The 16,775-nt window shown below is 38.3% G+C and overlaps 1 protein-coding gene across 1 annotated transcript; it reads left to right on the top strand.

The window, feature by feature from the left end:
- The first annotated feature begins 7,183 nt into the window (after positions 1-7,183).
- LOC103723964 (putative E3 ubiquitin-protein ligase LIN-2) lies at positions 7,184-16,455 on the top strand. Its single transcript, XM_008815065.5, has 7 exons — positions 7,184-8,384; positions 8,498-8,633; positions 9,950-10,923; positions 12,545-12,689; positions 12,789-13,040; positions 14,392-14,704; positions 16,045-16,455. Exons 1-7 carry the CDS (start codon positions 7,408-7,410, stop codon positions 16,158-16,160), a joined length of 2,913 nt encoding a protein of 970 aa, XP_008813287.3. The 5' UTR covers positions 7,184-7,407; the 3' UTR covers positions 16,161-16,455.
- Positions 16,456-16,775: the final 320 nt, after the last annotated feature.

Below are 16,775 nucleotides of genomic sequence, written 5' to 3'. Positions count from 1 at the left end.
CTTATTCCAAGGATATTAATTGCTTCTAAAAAACAGCTAGGAGAAAATGTAATAAAGGTGGTTGGAGATTAATTATTATCCCTTAACCCGGGATGATTAGTGGGATTCAAATTATATTACACATAGTTGCCCCTAATCCTTCTTTCCTTCCCTCCTCGTCGAACCCCGCCCGCCGTCGTCTTCCTCCACCACCGACTATCTTCTTCGCCGGAAGCCGACGCCTCAAGTGATGCTCTCTTCCCCCCTCGCTCTATTTGTCTCTCACCTTCCATTACCTCTCGTCTTCTGCACCCACACCCTTTCTCCCTCCTCCGTTTCGTTCTCTCTCTGCCATCCTTCGCTGTCTTTCCTAATCGATGGCGGCGCCGTGTACCATAATGCTTGGTCGTCCTCCACCCACACATCCTTCTCCTCTCTCCCCTCTCCCTCCCCCTCTCTCTACACCCTTTTTTTTTAATTTCCTTATACCCTTTTTCTCTCAAACCTTAGTTCTTTAAGTACATGATTGATGCATTGCTAGGTCATAACTGGTCTTAGTTGACTTCCAAGAAAGTTCTTTCTTCGTTAAATTAACTCATATTGGTCAGGTTTGTTTCCTCAAGACCATTGCTTCATGTGATTACATACATTTTTCGGTTCGTATTTAGTTAATTTACCAAGAATCCTCTGTAAAAAAAATCTTGATTTTTGCAAAGAATGCTTCTTTCGACCACGGAGGGGAAATTCCTCAAGGGGAGGGGATATACATGCCTCAAAAAATATTTCTCTTATTTCTTTCTTGTAATTTATCATAGTTCTGAGAGGGTATTTGCTTGCACATTCTTTTTTTCCCATACTTAGAAGTCATATATGAAAAAAAATTTAAGCATGTAAGAGTGCCGTATAACCTATTTTAAGCAGCCATCAACGAGTATTGTTTCTGGATTAATTTTTGTTGTTCATTTATTTGAGATTAGGAGATATTTTTGTGACAGTTAGAACTTGATATTTATGAATTTCTCATTTAGCTTTCCAGTTTCAATTATTTCTTGCTATGTTATTTTCTTAGAAACTCCGATGACTACACATCAATTTTATGTCAGTTACATCACCTATTTAGTCCCCAAGCTACTCTAGGGACAAAGTAGCTCATGTCTTTTCATCTTTATTATTTGCTGCTTTGTTTTAAATTTCAAATCAAACAAGCTGAGTGTATATGGATAACCACTTGTGCGTGCACTATAAATTTCCTTGTTTCACCCCAGCTCTTGACTAGTTTTTTCTTACTATGTTTTGTGGCTGTATGATCAATATCTATTAAGACTCAACTTTAGTTGTTAGTTCAAAGCTATACATAGACTCAGCTTTTGTTTAATACATGTTAACTTGTTTGTTTATAGATAGGGGATAGCTTTAGCCATGAATACATTTGATTTCTTTGAAAAAATGTAGTGAAGGTAGTTATTAGTTAGAGACTATTAATATTCCTTAACTATCGCCCCGGGGGCGATGGTTAGCGGGATTCTTTTTCTTACTATGTTTTGTGGCTGTATGATCAATATCTAAGACTCAACTTTAGTTGTTAGTTCAAAGCTATACATAGACTCAGCTTTTGTTTAATACATGTTAACTTGTTTGTTTATAGATAGGGGATAGCTTTAGCTATGAATACATTTGATTTCTTGAAAAAAAATGTAGTGAAGGTAGTTATTAGTTAGAGACTAATTAATATTCCTTAACTATTGCCCCGGGGCGATGGTTAGCGGGATACAATACATTAAGGCCCCCAAAAAACTATTAGCTATAAATGCAGCATTGAGGCCCCAAAAACTCTTAGCTATAAATGTATTGAGACTTCCAAATAATTTCTAAATATATTTATTATTATTATTATTATTAGTGAGTTAGCCTTTGGCCCCTAAATCCATTGAGCCGCTGCTCCTAGCTCTCGACAGGGCTGTTGTCGGCGAGGTAAGCCATTAGCGGAGAGGCTGGGGAGGCTCTCTCGGACGGAGAGGGTGCGGAGGGACAGAAAGTGGAACTAGACAAGGTGGGTGTCTCCCCCCAGCAGTTGCGGCCGGAGATAGGGGCGGATGAAGAGCTTAGAGTGGACACCGCCAGAGGCAGGGGCATTGGAGACAGCCGAGGATGGTGAGCTAGCACTTGATGGAGTCACCGAGAGGGCAACATGCGGATGGAGAGAAGGCGATGGGCGTAGCACCATCGAACTCCCCCATCGCCGCGGTCCTCATGTACGACGGGCTAGAGTCTAGAGAGAGGAAGACGGCGGATTGGGATGCGAAACATGGTAGAATTACAAAGCACGTAACCTATTCAATGAAATGCTCCAGAGAGATGCCATCTTGGAGTTCTATGCATGCCTCGCGATTTTACAGTGCGACCTCTTTAAAAGGCCTTCAGGCGTTATATCTCAACCCAGCTCCCACCCTCCCTCCCTCAAGATCCCTCTCTCCTCACCCTCTCCCTCCTCTTCATTGTTGGAGTTTTAACTTGAAAAAAAATATATTTATAAAAATAAATATACCATGCTTACGTCCTAAATTTTAGATGTTTAAAAGCTTTAAAACTCTTATCTTTTTTTGAGATGCTTTTTTCAGAAGAGTTTAAAAATAGGCTCTCGATTCAGATTTTTAGATAACTCAATCCACATTACTTTTCTACTCTTTAAATAAAACAATTCTTCTTTCTTTTTTGTTTTTCTCTTTCTCCAAATCTCTTTCAAGTATTCCTTTTCATCTAAGCAATTGAAGGAGTTGGTCGGATCAAGCCTCCTCAACGATCGTGCTAGTTAGAAAAAAATCAAACCGAGCCGAGTTGTTGTATCTTGGGGATGAGATCGCTGCAGACCTGCACATAAGAGGCGAACCATGTTCTTAGGACAGTGTATATTATACGCCTCGATCTAGTCAAGCTTTTTTCAATCTTTTAATTTTATTTTAATAAAATATTTCTTTATAATACTTTTATAAAATAAGGATATAGTAATTTGTAGGCAATATACTATTTTCAACATTCACCGCCCTCGCCCTCGGCATGTCACACACTCCTCGGGATCTTTTCCTTTATTTTCTCATAAAAGAGATGTCTTTGTGTTGATTTAGTGTGGAAAAGTTTAATTTTTGATTGGCTTATAATTGATTCTCAATGTGACTCATGTAGCTTGGATGACACAGTGGATAAATAAAGTTTGTTAATTGAAATGAATTTGAGTAAACCAGAAAACCAACAAGAAATACAATGATATGAGAGGAACTTAAATATGAATATGGTGAAAAAAAATCATGACTTACATCTGTAGAAGAAGATGAGCTTCAAGCTGAAGATTAGATGCAGAATAAATGTGGTAATTATAAACTCATAGCAATAGAATTCCAAAGTGGATTGCTTTTAACAATATGCTGCTCCTTTTTTTGGTTTTTTGTGCCGCTCGAAAGGAAAGAGCCTACATCACAAGCTATTGTCAGCAGTTACAAGTACCTCGAGGGAAAGGACCAGTCCAAAATCCCGGACTCTTGATCAAAAGAAAGCCTGTTTGGAAAGCCAATCAGCAACCTGGTTGGCCTCTCTCTATATACGTTTGGACTTCACAGGAATAAAGGATCTACAATGATTGTAAGAGTCGTGCAAAACTGGGTTACGGAATGGAGAGTTAATAGAAAGACAGATGGAATATCCATATAAAGAGTTTGTTCTTGGCCAGTACTCTGATCTTCCATATAATTTCCCATCTAGCTGGGTTCAACACAACAAGCCGAGGCAGAACGATAGAGGAAGCATTTCCAACCAAAATGTTTGAGTTGGTGTTGTTCCAAATAACAGCATCATCAGTAGAGTAACGGCTAAATGGGATAGAAAATAATAGCTTCATGAAGCTTTTAATAATTTACTATTATTCTGTAATTATGAATATCTCATAAATTGAAAACTTACCATGGTCAGCCATAAGTTAGTTGATTTTTTTCTCAGCAGATGAGGTATGTTTGTATAGTGTTCTTTTTCATCATTGGAAAAAAAAAGGCAGTCTCTGTTAGAAATGCATAGCATGTATTCGGGGATAGATGACAGAGGATGGATAGAATTAAGGTCTTGACTAAGTTCTAGCTAGATCCAACTGATATTGAATAGGGGTATTTGAACTTAGTAAAAATCCAAGGACACATGATAAGGACCATAAGGTGCCTAAATTATGCCACTTTTTGTATAAGACATCTACCAAAAAATAAGAAGACACCTCAAGGCATCATTGAGCTTGCTGCTTGAGGAGGTGGCGAAGATGCATAAACTTCTAAGTTGCTACTGTCTTTTCTCCATGTAATGATGAAAATGCTGTGACAATGACAGAGAGCTTTGGATTCAAGATCAAAGACCTGATAGCACCACTCAATGTCTAGAGCTTGATTGGTGCTTCAGAGGAATGGCCATCTTAGTATAAAATGTAAAGCTTGATCAATGTGTCAGAGGTCACTTTATCACAAGGTGTAGGGCTTAACTTGTGTCTGAAGGCTACATTTTCATGAGTATAAGTCATTCCTCTAGGCTCTTCAACCAATGAAGATGAGCTTGAAGGTATGAACCACTCTACCAAGTTGGCATGCTACTTTATATTTGAAGGTATGAGCTTTAAGCATTGGCATGCTACTTTAATCATTAGCCTAGAGTTTAATCATGCAACCAAACAAATATAAATATGCAAAACTATGAAGCATAATAAAGCAAAGCAAAATTAAACCAATACTAGATAACAAGATGCAATGGGGGAAGACATGCAATGCACTGTTTTTACACTTCGAAATTCATAAAATATGCAGTTCCAATAACGCCATATGGGTTCATCCAAACTTGTCGCTTCTCATATTTTTTTTCACCTGAATAGTTGTAATTGTATTCGCAATTTTCAATTACATACGACCCAAAAAAAAAAAGAATTGCAGTTTATAATTGAATTGCATGAAACTGAATCTGAGAGCAACCAAACGGCCTCTAAATCAATCAATCTTGTAGGCATCTATAAAAGTTCATGGAGAAATTCTGAAAAATGACTGTTACTTCAAATAGCCTATGACTTATGAGGCTGTAAATCTTTTTTTATGAGAGAAGTGAGCCAAGTCATGCCGTAGATGCGCAATAATAGCGTTTACGGATAAGACTGCGAGCTGTCACGGGTACACTAGAAGACAAAGGAAAACATTGAGAACCTCTACAAGATTCCACGACAGAAATCATGCAGGCCTTGAAGGCTAGTTGCTAATGAAGTCCACGTAAAAGGTAGAAGAGTGGCAAGTATAAATTAGCTTCCCTTTGTGGTTTTCCAAGCAAGTTTCTGACAGCGCAAGTTGGGACTTCATCCATGCATGAGAATGTTTGTTTGTTACTTGAATTAATAATGGAGCAAACTTGGGGGTCAGGGGACCACTGTCATGTGGTGAGGGGGCCTCAAGGTCTCCTCTCTCTTTGGTTTGTTATGGTAACCCTGCATGATATTTTAGTTAATGCCATCAGTTTTGTGGCTTGAACTCTAAACAGGATGGGAAGTGTCCTCTTGTTGGTTATCCTATAATTTTGTTGAAGTTATAAGAGTACAGACTGTGAAAGCAGGGCATATGAGCAAATTCTTATGATATTATATTTTATAAGAAGTGCAATTTTATTTGTATGTATACCTTTCAGAGTTATGGGCATAAAACATATTTTATTCTGCATGCAAAAATCAAAACAAATGCAAAATGTTACTAGACTAGCTTGCTCTAAGTTTATCAATGGTCAAAACAACATACATTTTTGTTGGTTTTTGAATTTTAAGTGCAAACTCATGTGATTCTCGAGGTTCATAACCTAATGAGAAGTTACATCTCTTTTCTGTTTCCACTTACCTTCAGCCACTCTTAGAACCTGATAAATACTCTTATGTACTTGATCTTTAAATGTCAGCTTGTTTTCTTTGAGCTCCTGAGCCCTAAGTATTTAGCCACCTAGCAGTCAAATTCAAGTCAATTTTTAGATTACTACCAATCAGGTTGTTTAAAGGATGCGAGAAGAGAATTAGGGGGCTGGATATGTTTTAAGTTGAATCAGAGATGAGTTCAATTTGTTTGAGAATCTTATTTATTTTAAAACCTAATTTGATCTAATTAGGGAGGGCAAAAAGAGAAGGGTAATTAACAGACTGAGAGAAGGGGGGATCTAATCTTATTTGGAAAAGGTGAGAGAGCACTCATGTGATAGTTAATGCAAGAAAAAAAGCAAGTAGGTTAATTAACATAATTTATAAAATAAAAGACATGATAATTTTGATGTAAAAACAATGATAAAAAGACATAAAAAGATCATTTTTGATTTCAAAAACTAATAATTTAATAATAGTTAGACCATGGTTAAGCTGGATATATATATATATATATATATATATATATATATATATATATATATATAATATTATTTGGTTAGATCCATATGGAATAATAGAGATTCCATATCAATAATTCGATCCATTCGATGTGAGGTACTAGCTCTAAACTGATTATATAATTTGGAGATTCTAACCTATACATCGAATGGTTAATATATATATATATGCTATTTATTTTTTTAAATATTTAATGGATCTTCAAATTATATAATTTCTGATTATCTAATTTAGATTTGATATTTGACATGAGATTCATTCAAGCCAAATTTGGCTCTTGGTGTGCCAAAGACCAAGCTGCATATTTTTTTCAACCGATAGTTTCTCGCTAGAGTCACACTCTCCATCATTATTTTTTCAACTGATAGTTTCTCGATAGAGTCACACTGTCTATCATTATTTTTTCAACGGATAGTTTCCCGTTGGAGACACACTTACATGAAAATAAAACGATTTCAAGTGACACGCATACCTTGGGGGAATCACACTTGCACAACATTTTCATTAAGCTGGGAATTTCCCGGTCTTTTTTTTTTTGGTCTTTTTCTAATCGACAGAAGGCTTTGATGGGCGTCCCGACAATCCTTCCGAATGAAATTCTACAAAAAGAAAATTTCATGGTTAGATTCCATGGAATGTTTTTCTTAAAAAAAACAGAACAGTCCAATCTATGACATGATGGGCCCCACCACGTGTCATTTGTTTCCCAGAGAAGGAATATTTCAACTTCTTTGTCCTCGCACAGTTCTTCATCATGCTATGCCATGCCATGCCATGTCCGTTCTCCATTCTAGAGAGAGAATTTAGAGAGGAAGAGGAGAACGGAGCCGGTCCAAACGCAGGCCGTAGGAACGCTCACCATCTCTTGTCGCTTAAAACAGCGGCTCTTCTTTGTCCCCATCTTCCTCTCTTTGTTCCCTTCCCTTCCCTTTACCCTGAAATGCTTCCAAACTCCCATCTTTTCTCCCCTCCCATTCCCATCCAAACCCCGCCCTTCTCCTCCGATGCCTTCTTCTCTCCGCGACCTCCTCGCCGAGGACGGCTTCCGCCGCCCGCCCGCCACGGCCTCCATCTGCGCCGACCGCCGGAGTTTCCATCACCCCTTCCGCCCCGATGGCTCTTCCAGCTTCCATTCCAACAGAACCAGCCCCAACTCCCATGACTCCATTCCCCAATCCTTGCTTCCGAACGACCACGAGGAGGAGGCCGGCATTGACGAGGCCGCCGTCCGGGCCGTTGTCTCTATCCTCTCCGGCTACGCTGGCCGGTTTCTGAAGGATGGCGGGTTCCGGCGGCGGATCCGGGAGAAGTGCAACGCCTGCCTCGCGGCGAGGAAAGGTGCCGCCGCGCACGCCGTGCTCGCCAACCTCGAGCTCGGGATCGAGAGCATCGAGCGGCTCGCCGAGGAGGGCCCTAATGGTGCCACCAGGGACTCCAAGATCCGATCTTTAAGGAATTCCATCAGGCTGTTGAGCATTGTGGCCTCCCTGAGCTCCCCCAAGTCGAGGAGCGGCGGCTCCACCTGCGGCGTGCCCAACTCCCACCTTTCAGGCTGTGCCCAGCTCTACCTTGCAATGGTGTACAAGATCGAGAGGAATGACTGGGTCTCGGCCAGGCACCTCCTCCAGGTGTTCGTCGATGCGCCATTCCTCGCAAGGAAGAATCTTTTACCTGATCTCTGGGACCATTTCTTTCTGCCGCATTTGCTGCATCTCAAGGTGTGGTACAGCAAGGAGGCGGAGCTCGTCGCCGGGTGGGAGGTTGAGGACAGGGACCAGAGGATGAAGGGATTGAATAGAGCTTATAATGATCAGATGGATGGGGGCACTGCTCAGTTTGCTCTATACTATAAGGAGTGGCTCAAGGTTGGCGGAAAGGCTCCGCCTGTCCCTTCTGTGTCGCTGCCGTTGAGGGCCAGCTATCTTGAGGCGTGGGGGAAGAGATCAGTGTCCTTGTCACGGAGTTCAATCAATAGAAACCTGTATGTAAAGCCTGCCTTCATCTTTCTTGATGTTATGCTTGTTTGAGATTTTACTATACTTGTCCGTGTGGATTCTGATATGGTTCTGTTTGTTTTGATCTAAACCATTGAAGGTATCAAGCAGTTTTCGGTACATCCCTGGAACAGGAGGATATTGGTGATGGTTTGTTAATTGATGATATGGATTTAGCTGTGGAGCGTGAGTTGGATGCTGAAGAAGGCAGCTGCAAGCTGGAGAACACTGTTCATGTGAGTCGATTAACCTTTATTTATTTCTTTTCCTTTTTCGCAAGTAGAATTTCATAGACATGGTTAAACTCTTTATGTTTGATGTCTCTTAAAGTGGAATCTACCGGAGCACATATCTAATAAGATTGGTTGTGAGCATTAATAAAAACGACAAACTTGTGTCCTTGATTGCTTCCTACATAAATGTTATATAATTGTCCTAGACAGAGCTGTTTGGCCCCAGGGAATCTCAAAGAAAATTTTCCTATATGGGATAGTTGAAACATTCTTTCACATATAAAACTCATTTTAAGAATATATCCGAACTCCTGTTAGCAAGCATAGAAAGACCAATCTTGATGAGTCTTGTTGATATCTTCTCCTTGCTTGTGTGCATGTGAAGTGAGTATCTGCTTTTCTGTGTTTTGTTGGGTTTTGCGTTCTCTGGTTCATGTTTTGGTAATTAAGATCATTATATACAGGTGTTTGTTAACAATAGAGCATCAATATTCTTTATATTTGCTTTAAATTTTATGAACTTGAGTTTGTGAAAATAGCCATAACTACCAAGCCTTATCCTGACTCTTTGGATGCAACTTCTATCCATGTAACCTCATATCTCCAACTAACGTAATTATTCCCTTAAACACAAATCTTTGTCAATCTCCTTACTTAGGCATCCTTGAGTCTCCAATACATATACCCATAGCATCTCTCGGTCAGTTCTCTAGTTCATTCTCGGTAGTCACAAACATGTTAATTTTTATTTCCATGTTCTTGTCTCTATTATATAACACCAGCGAATGGATTGTATTTGTTGGGCATGTGAAATACCATATATTCTCAATCTTTTTTTGAGTGATTTATGCACTCTTAATGTTATGAGGTAGATTTTATATTTCTTTTTAACGATTAAAAAACATTTGCATCTTATAAGAACAGCAAATCCACGATGATGACGGAAGAAGCATAATAAATTCAATCTTACCTATCCATAGAACAGCATGTGCTCTCACGCATGCCCATCTTTAATATTATTAACTCAACATTGTTAGTGTATTCTTATATATTTATCATGCTGATGTGGTTTATTTACTCAAAAAACCTCTACACTTTAACAGCATTTGATATTATATGAATTGTACATATATTTCTGTTGTACAAAGACATTATGAATTTATCTTTTGTGTATATAGTAAGCTTTTGATATCCTAATCGTGTCTCTAATTTGTTAAAGACAATAACACTTTCATTTAAATCATAAGGGAGATACTCTTCTTCTGAAATTGCAAGAAGTTCAGTATTTCTCAGGTTTTACTTGTTTTCTGAGTAGACAGAGTGACATGGGGGTTCGCCAAAAGGAATCTGACCCTGTGGAAGCACACCAAGTTCCTGGACCAGCACCAGTACCATGCAAACTGTACTCTTTCCGGTTATTCTCATGTCACAGTGAACCATGTAAAGATGCAATCCATCATGCACAAGTTTCTAAGAAAGACCCAGTTGCAATTGCCAGAGAATCAGTCAGCAATATACCTCCACTAAATGTTGGCCAAGCCATTACTCTAATTTCTGACTCAGGCAGCCTTAGTGAATGTGAGGCTGCAGTTCATTTGGTTGCCAAAGCCTGGTTGGACTCACATGGAGACCCGATTCTGGAGACTGCACTGTCCTCATCTTCCATGATTGAGGGGCTTCTAGAAGTAACTTTCACATCTAAAGATGATAAGGTATTAGAGCTTGCAATCTCCCTCTTAGCAGAGTTGATCTCAAGGAATGAGGTAAACAGACAGGTTGTACTGAATGCAGATCCACAGCTTGAAATTTTCCTGAGACTGTTGAGAAGTAATAATCTTTTTTTGAAGGCAGCAGTTGTGCTTCGTCTACTAAAACCAAAGGCAAAACAGATGCTATCGCTGGATTGGATACCATTAGTCATGCATGTTTTGGATAATGGGGATCAGTTACAGACTTTGTTTACTGTGCGAGGCAGCCCTAAATCAGCTGCTTTATACTTTCTAGATCAGCTTCTTATGGGTTTTGATGTGGACCGAAATGTTGAGAATGCGAAACAGATGGTTGCCCTTGGTGGGTTGGACCTGCTGATTAGAAAACTAGAAATGGGAGATGCTAATGAGAGAAAGAGATGTGCTTCACTCTTAGTCACATGTGTTCAAGCAGATGGGAAATGCAGAGATTATTTGGCTGGTAATATAAAAAAGGCATCTATTATTCAACTCCTCCTAGGGAACCAGTTAAAGTCCAAAGGCAGTGCCCTTTTTCTGCTGAGTGAGCTGGTCTGTCTTAACAGGTACATTTCATTTACATCATTTCTCTAACACATGCTCCCTTTTCTGTCAATGTATTCTACAACAGAACAAATCTACAAATGCATCGTAGCACATTTATTGAATGATACTTACTGCTTTTCTTGATGTTTCTTCCAGATTGAACAGTTGCATGAAGTTACTTAACAAAACACTCTGGTTTCTTTCTAAACTTAAAGATATATTCATTCAACAATTTTTCCAAATATTAAGGCATTACAGCTTTTGGGGAAGAGGAGTGAATCATGCAGTAGATTTATTGCTTTTTGTTCATCTTTGCTTATGTATTCAATTATTCATTTAGTGAAAGAAGTCGCATGAAGAAAAAAGAGGAGGAAAATACAGGAAAGTGAAGAGAGATTCCCAGACAACATTTCATGGAGTAGTTCTTGTGGTCTAATTGAGTGCCATATTAATGGCCTAGAAAGGTCAATGGCCAAACCGATGTCACTGTTTAAGAAACAATATTCTGACCTTAGATGATCTGTTGCTCTGACCAAAATTTAGTCATCAGAAGAGTGCAAGGATTTAAGTGCTGACATGCAATGTGTGCTGACTGGGTGGTGGCACTGAGTGTGCATGTGGCCATGATACCCCGTGTATCACAAGATATCAACCTGTGCGAGCCTGTAAAATATAGGCATGGCGAGCATGACTTGATACCTCTTGGTACCAATTCATTTTACTTAAAGCTTTTCTTTGTTTCTGCATGACATGGCATGGCACAATCGGCGCAGCAATCAGCATTGGCTCATCAGTTGCAAAGGAGTTTCATCGTTATCAGCATGATAGTTTGAGTATAACCTTTAACTACAATTCTACCCTTGATTGATTAAATTTCTATTATAGAGAAGAGGGAGAAGTGGGTGGGAAAGACAGAGGGGAGAAGAAAGACATGAAAAGGAGAAATGGGGATCCGACCTGGCCAGAAGAAACTTATTTTTTTCTTCTATTAGTAAGCTGTATACATCCATTATTTGGTTGACTATAGCCCTTTTAGAAAGGCTGCCTTGCCTCCTTAGTAATAATAAGTGGAGTCCTTTTACTTCTCCAAAAAGAAGAGTACCTAAAACTTAACTAATCTAGCTGTAATCAGCCACAGATTTCCTTTGAATTTTAGACCAGTTAAGGCTCTCAAAGACATTTTCATCTCTCTGTTGGGCACCCCACTGTAACATGAACCGTGCCATGAATAGTGAACAAACCAGTGGTTCTAATTAAATATGTAAAATATGCCATAAGTGAGCCTCTTTTTGTCCATCGAATTTGGAATGTTTATGCTTTTGGTTGCGCTAATGCGCGTCTTTAGTTTTCCAGCTAGCTAACTATTGATCTGGATTAATATATAGATTTCTGCAATTCATACTAGAGATTAGTCATTATTGATTGGGAAGCAAAGTGGTTTCCTAATAAATTATCATGTATTAGAGATTATTAGTGAAACAAATGTTTTGATTAGTGTATGGTCTAGTTTTCCTAAATTTTCAGCTCAAATGCATGGTGAGTGTTGGTGTCGCAACTCGATATCTAGTTTACAAGAAAATATACTGAATTCGCATTTTTCTGAAAAATTCAATTAAGTTGAAACATTTTCTCATGGAACAGAACAACTCAGATAATCAGGTTTCTAAAGGAGCTAAAAAATGGTGGTTGCTTGAACACAATGCATGTCCTGTTGGTATATCTCCAACAAGCTCCACTTGAGCAGCGTCCACTGGCCGCAGCTATTTTATTACTCCTCGACCTTCTGGTACCATGTTGAAACCATTCTTTTCATCAGAGTATGTGTAATTATTTTTAGGGTGTCACTATATCTACGTACAATCCCCATATGGCAGTTATATTGCAGGGAGATCCTTTGCAGTACAGCATCTATAGAGAAGAGGGAATTGAAACTATAGTAGCAGCCTTGGAATGGAATTTACATCGGAAGGAAGTCCAAGAACAGTGTAGTAGAGCTCTTTTGCTTTTGGGTGGCAGGTTTTCATGTCTGGGAGAGACCATTGCAGAGACATGGTTACTTAAGGGAGCAGGGTTAGATGATGGCCCTTCAGATTCGTTCACAAGCAAAGTGATACCTGCAGTTGAAAATGCAAAAGTGGTATGCCTATATGCTTTCAGAAAATGACATCTACTAGATGTTATATGTGCATTTAAAACCCAGTACTTGATCTTATCTGTTTGTAGGTTTGAGTTATGCAACGGACGTTCTTGTCTTGCCTTACATATTCTTCATGTACTTGGAACGTCATTAACTGGTTCATCATTTAACACTACTTCTTCCAAAAAGACAAAAAAATTGTAGCAGGGTGCGAATAGTCAGAGAACTCCTTGCTAATAATTTTGTCTAAAGGGTCTAGAAAGCATGGAACTATGGTAGTGAGGTAAATAGATGAACCAGAATTAGAAAGAACATTCTAACAGACATTACATGAAAACTCTTGTTAAGTAAGTTAATGTTTTTAAATTAAAAGAGTTATGGAGAATGAATAGATGAACTGACAAACAGAAAATGAGGGGAATGTGTCCAATAACTAGATGTGGATAATACCTGGTTTTGTTGTAAACTATAATTTATAGACATGAAATGTAATTTTCTTTTCTTTTTCACATAGTATTCGTATGGAAACATCCTTAGCAGATAATAATTTTTTCCACTAGTAAGGACTCCGGCTTCTCAGTTAGGAAATGGCATTAAATTGATCAGGTTCATTAATATTTATCTCTACGCATCAGTGCTGTGTGAACTGAAAACATATAAATTAGGAGCATATAAACAGTTTAAGAAGACTATGTATTTCTTTTAGTTCATTTGTTAGATGCTGTGATCATTTCAGTGTGCTTTTGAATGAAACTGTTCACTATGCCTTTCGCTATAACAAAGTAGAGATATGCTTGCTCAAATTTGTTCACACTTGTGTATAATTTGTATATTTAGTCTTCAAAATTCAAATTAAAATAATGCATAATTTAAATATGCACATGGGATATTTTCAATATATTACTCCTACATATGCTTAGCTTTTTTATATGAACCTGAGCTTGACCACTTTAACTGAATTCTTGTATAGATATTAATCATGCTTTATTAATTTCCAACTATAGTCTTCTATTGCTTTGGCGAATGGTATGCTTATGTTCATCCAAGGTTTGGATTTTACACATAAGACCAACATGACCATTTGCATTTAGCGTTCCCTAAGATTTACTGTTACCCAGTCGTAATCATGACACTTCAATTAATTAGGTCTGTCTACCTGTGGGAGCATGGGTGGCTGTTCATCTTCTTTTTTCATCTTGGGAACCCATATTCAAATGTGTTGTTATTCTAAGTTATGCTTCCTACTATAATTACATTTCATTGTTACATTCTACTGTGTAGACTAATTCTCAAGAGCTTATATCGTATGGACACATCTTTTGTACTGACCTGATTGAGTAATAATCATCAGGATGAAGAAGAAAAAACAACTGAAGAGTGGCTAAGGAAGTTGGCCATGGTCTTGCTAACTAGTGGTAAAAAGAGGTTCTTGGTTGCCCTATCAAATTGCATAGCTGATGGGATCCCAAGTTTGTCCAGATCTTGCCTTGTTACAGTTGCATGGATCAGCAGCTCACTTTCCTCCTTGCATAGTGCTAATAGTCTTCAGCCTTTGGCATGCTCTATTCTTGCGCCTCGGTTGCTTGAGAGCTTGAGCTATGATAGAGCATTGGAAGAGAGGGTCTTAGCTTCACTATCGCTGCTTAATTTTGTTAGACATCCAGGTAATGCCATCTTAATAGCTTTCTTTTTTTTTTCTTTTTGATTTTTTTTCCGAAGCTTTCTTTTCTTTCCTTTTTTATCCCTATTTCTTCAATGATATAAAAGGGCACTGTTTAATATTTATATTCAACAAAGTAGACACTGACAACTTGGTTGGTTTTTGGCACTTCAGAGCACCCACCACAGCAGATCTTCATCCAAGTTTAGCATCTGGATGCTAAAATTAATTCTTGCATGCATTTCCAATGCTAAAGTCAGTTTTTCCTTTAAAAAAAAGTCAGAAAAAACACGATCATGAAGTCTGGATAATATGTCTGCATATACAATGTTGAAATCAAAGATACAAGATGGAAAAATGGGGGAAAAGTGCATTCTTATGGCGATCATAAAGGTCACAAGTAAGATATGACACTGAAAAGAAAATGCACAGATGGACTCTCATTTAACCTATTGTAGGCTAGCCATTATAAATTCATAAGAGGGATGAAAACTTATAGGTTGCATGCTAACGCTTAGTTGTTATGCAATTGCTGATACTATCCATTTTACACTTCGAGTAAAATTCCATTGACATAGGCTCACATCAAATGTGCTGGAAATCAACTGCCTATCATGTTAATGCCTTTCTGCAATTCCCAATTATCTCTCATGCTTGCGTAATGGTAGTCATGCTAGATCCCCTTCCAGAAGTGGATTAATCCATGTCTGTTATGAGAGAAGGAATCCCATTTTTTTACTTTAGTTTGACGAGCAATCCTCTTGTTGGTATATCCCTTATGATATGCCTCAACGTATGAACACTGCCTCTTATTTTGTTGTGTTGATAACTTGATATTCACTTTCTTATGACTTGGGAATTGAATCACACCGTATCCTTTTCATTCAAAAAAAAGAAAAAGAAACTTCACCATTCTATGCAACATTTTTTCTCTGTAACCACTTCGTTGAGAAACATTAGCCACAGTTGCACCAATCATATGATGGTTGGATTAGTGTTATGTTACCTCATATTTTGTCCCGTGCATGATTATCCACTAAAGGATTGTAAGGCGAAAGAAATGTATGCTAGTAATTTACTTTCTTTCATGTGTTGAGGACTTGTGACAGATTATGATCTTTTGAACCTTTTGTCTTACTTATATAGAATGCATGTTGTCCAATTGAATGTCTTTTCATAAATTTTCAACAGCATGTTTTGAAATCTCTAGTTACTTATTAAAAATAGATTATTCATAATTATTTCCCAGCATTTCGTTGTTTTTCTCGATCATTGATTTAGACACACTACTCCATGCATATCATGTCCTTATTCGCTATTTATATGTTCGGGACTCCTTAACAGAATGCCTCTCGAAGATTTTTCCTTTGGATAAAGAAACAATTAACTTGCTGCAAGATCTGGCCCAAGTGACATGGACTGCGAAAGAGCTACTCTTTGCTTGCTGCAGATGCTCTTAACCTCTGTTCTCAAGCTCTAAATCAGATGCTTAAAGACTTACAGTCTCTTCAAAATAAGTATTCTCTAGCTTCATATGTACTTCCCGTACATCCATGAAGAGGAAGTATATACTTCATTCTTAATGCAAAGTCAAAGGGTTATCCCTTAACAACATTTAAACTTCTATTGTTGGCTTGTAAAAAGCGGAACAAAAATTGTTAGTTATTATACACGGTCTTCAACTCTGTTACTTTGCTCTATATATTCTTTTTTGGATCATTAAAGCAAGTTTGGATTATTCAGCTGCTTATTTATCCATCAGTTGACAAAAATTCACCTTCTCATCACTGAATTTCTTTAGTGCTGTTTACTCCTTTCAGAAATTTAGATTAGGTTGTGGATAATGAATGGGATGCCCTTGATCAACTATACTCCAGTTCATGCTAGGAATAAATGGGGCGGTCCTATTAACCTGCATTCGATAACAAGCTCGAGGGCTTACAGTCCTTCCTTTATGAATACTTTAAAAAGCAAGGATTAAAGTTGCAGTGTCTTGTGTGCAGAAAGAAGTAGAGCTGAATGAGGGGAAGCCTGCCCCATTGGGTACCAGCCAGGCCTATAATGCATGGTACTGA

The sequence above is a fragment of the Phoenix dactylifera genome, chromosome 12, assembly GCF_051530095.1.
Source record: "Phoenix dactylifera cultivar Ajwa chromosome 12, Ajwa_hap1_PhDact_Kaust_v1.1, whole genome shotgun sequence".
Taxonomy (NCBI): Eukaryota; Viridiplantae; Streptophyta; class Magnoliopsida; order Arecales; family Arecaceae; genus Phoenix; species Phoenix dactylifera.
The sequence above is the reverse complement of the archived record's forward strand: the minus strand, read 5'-3'. Positions and strand labels throughout refer to the sequence as shown.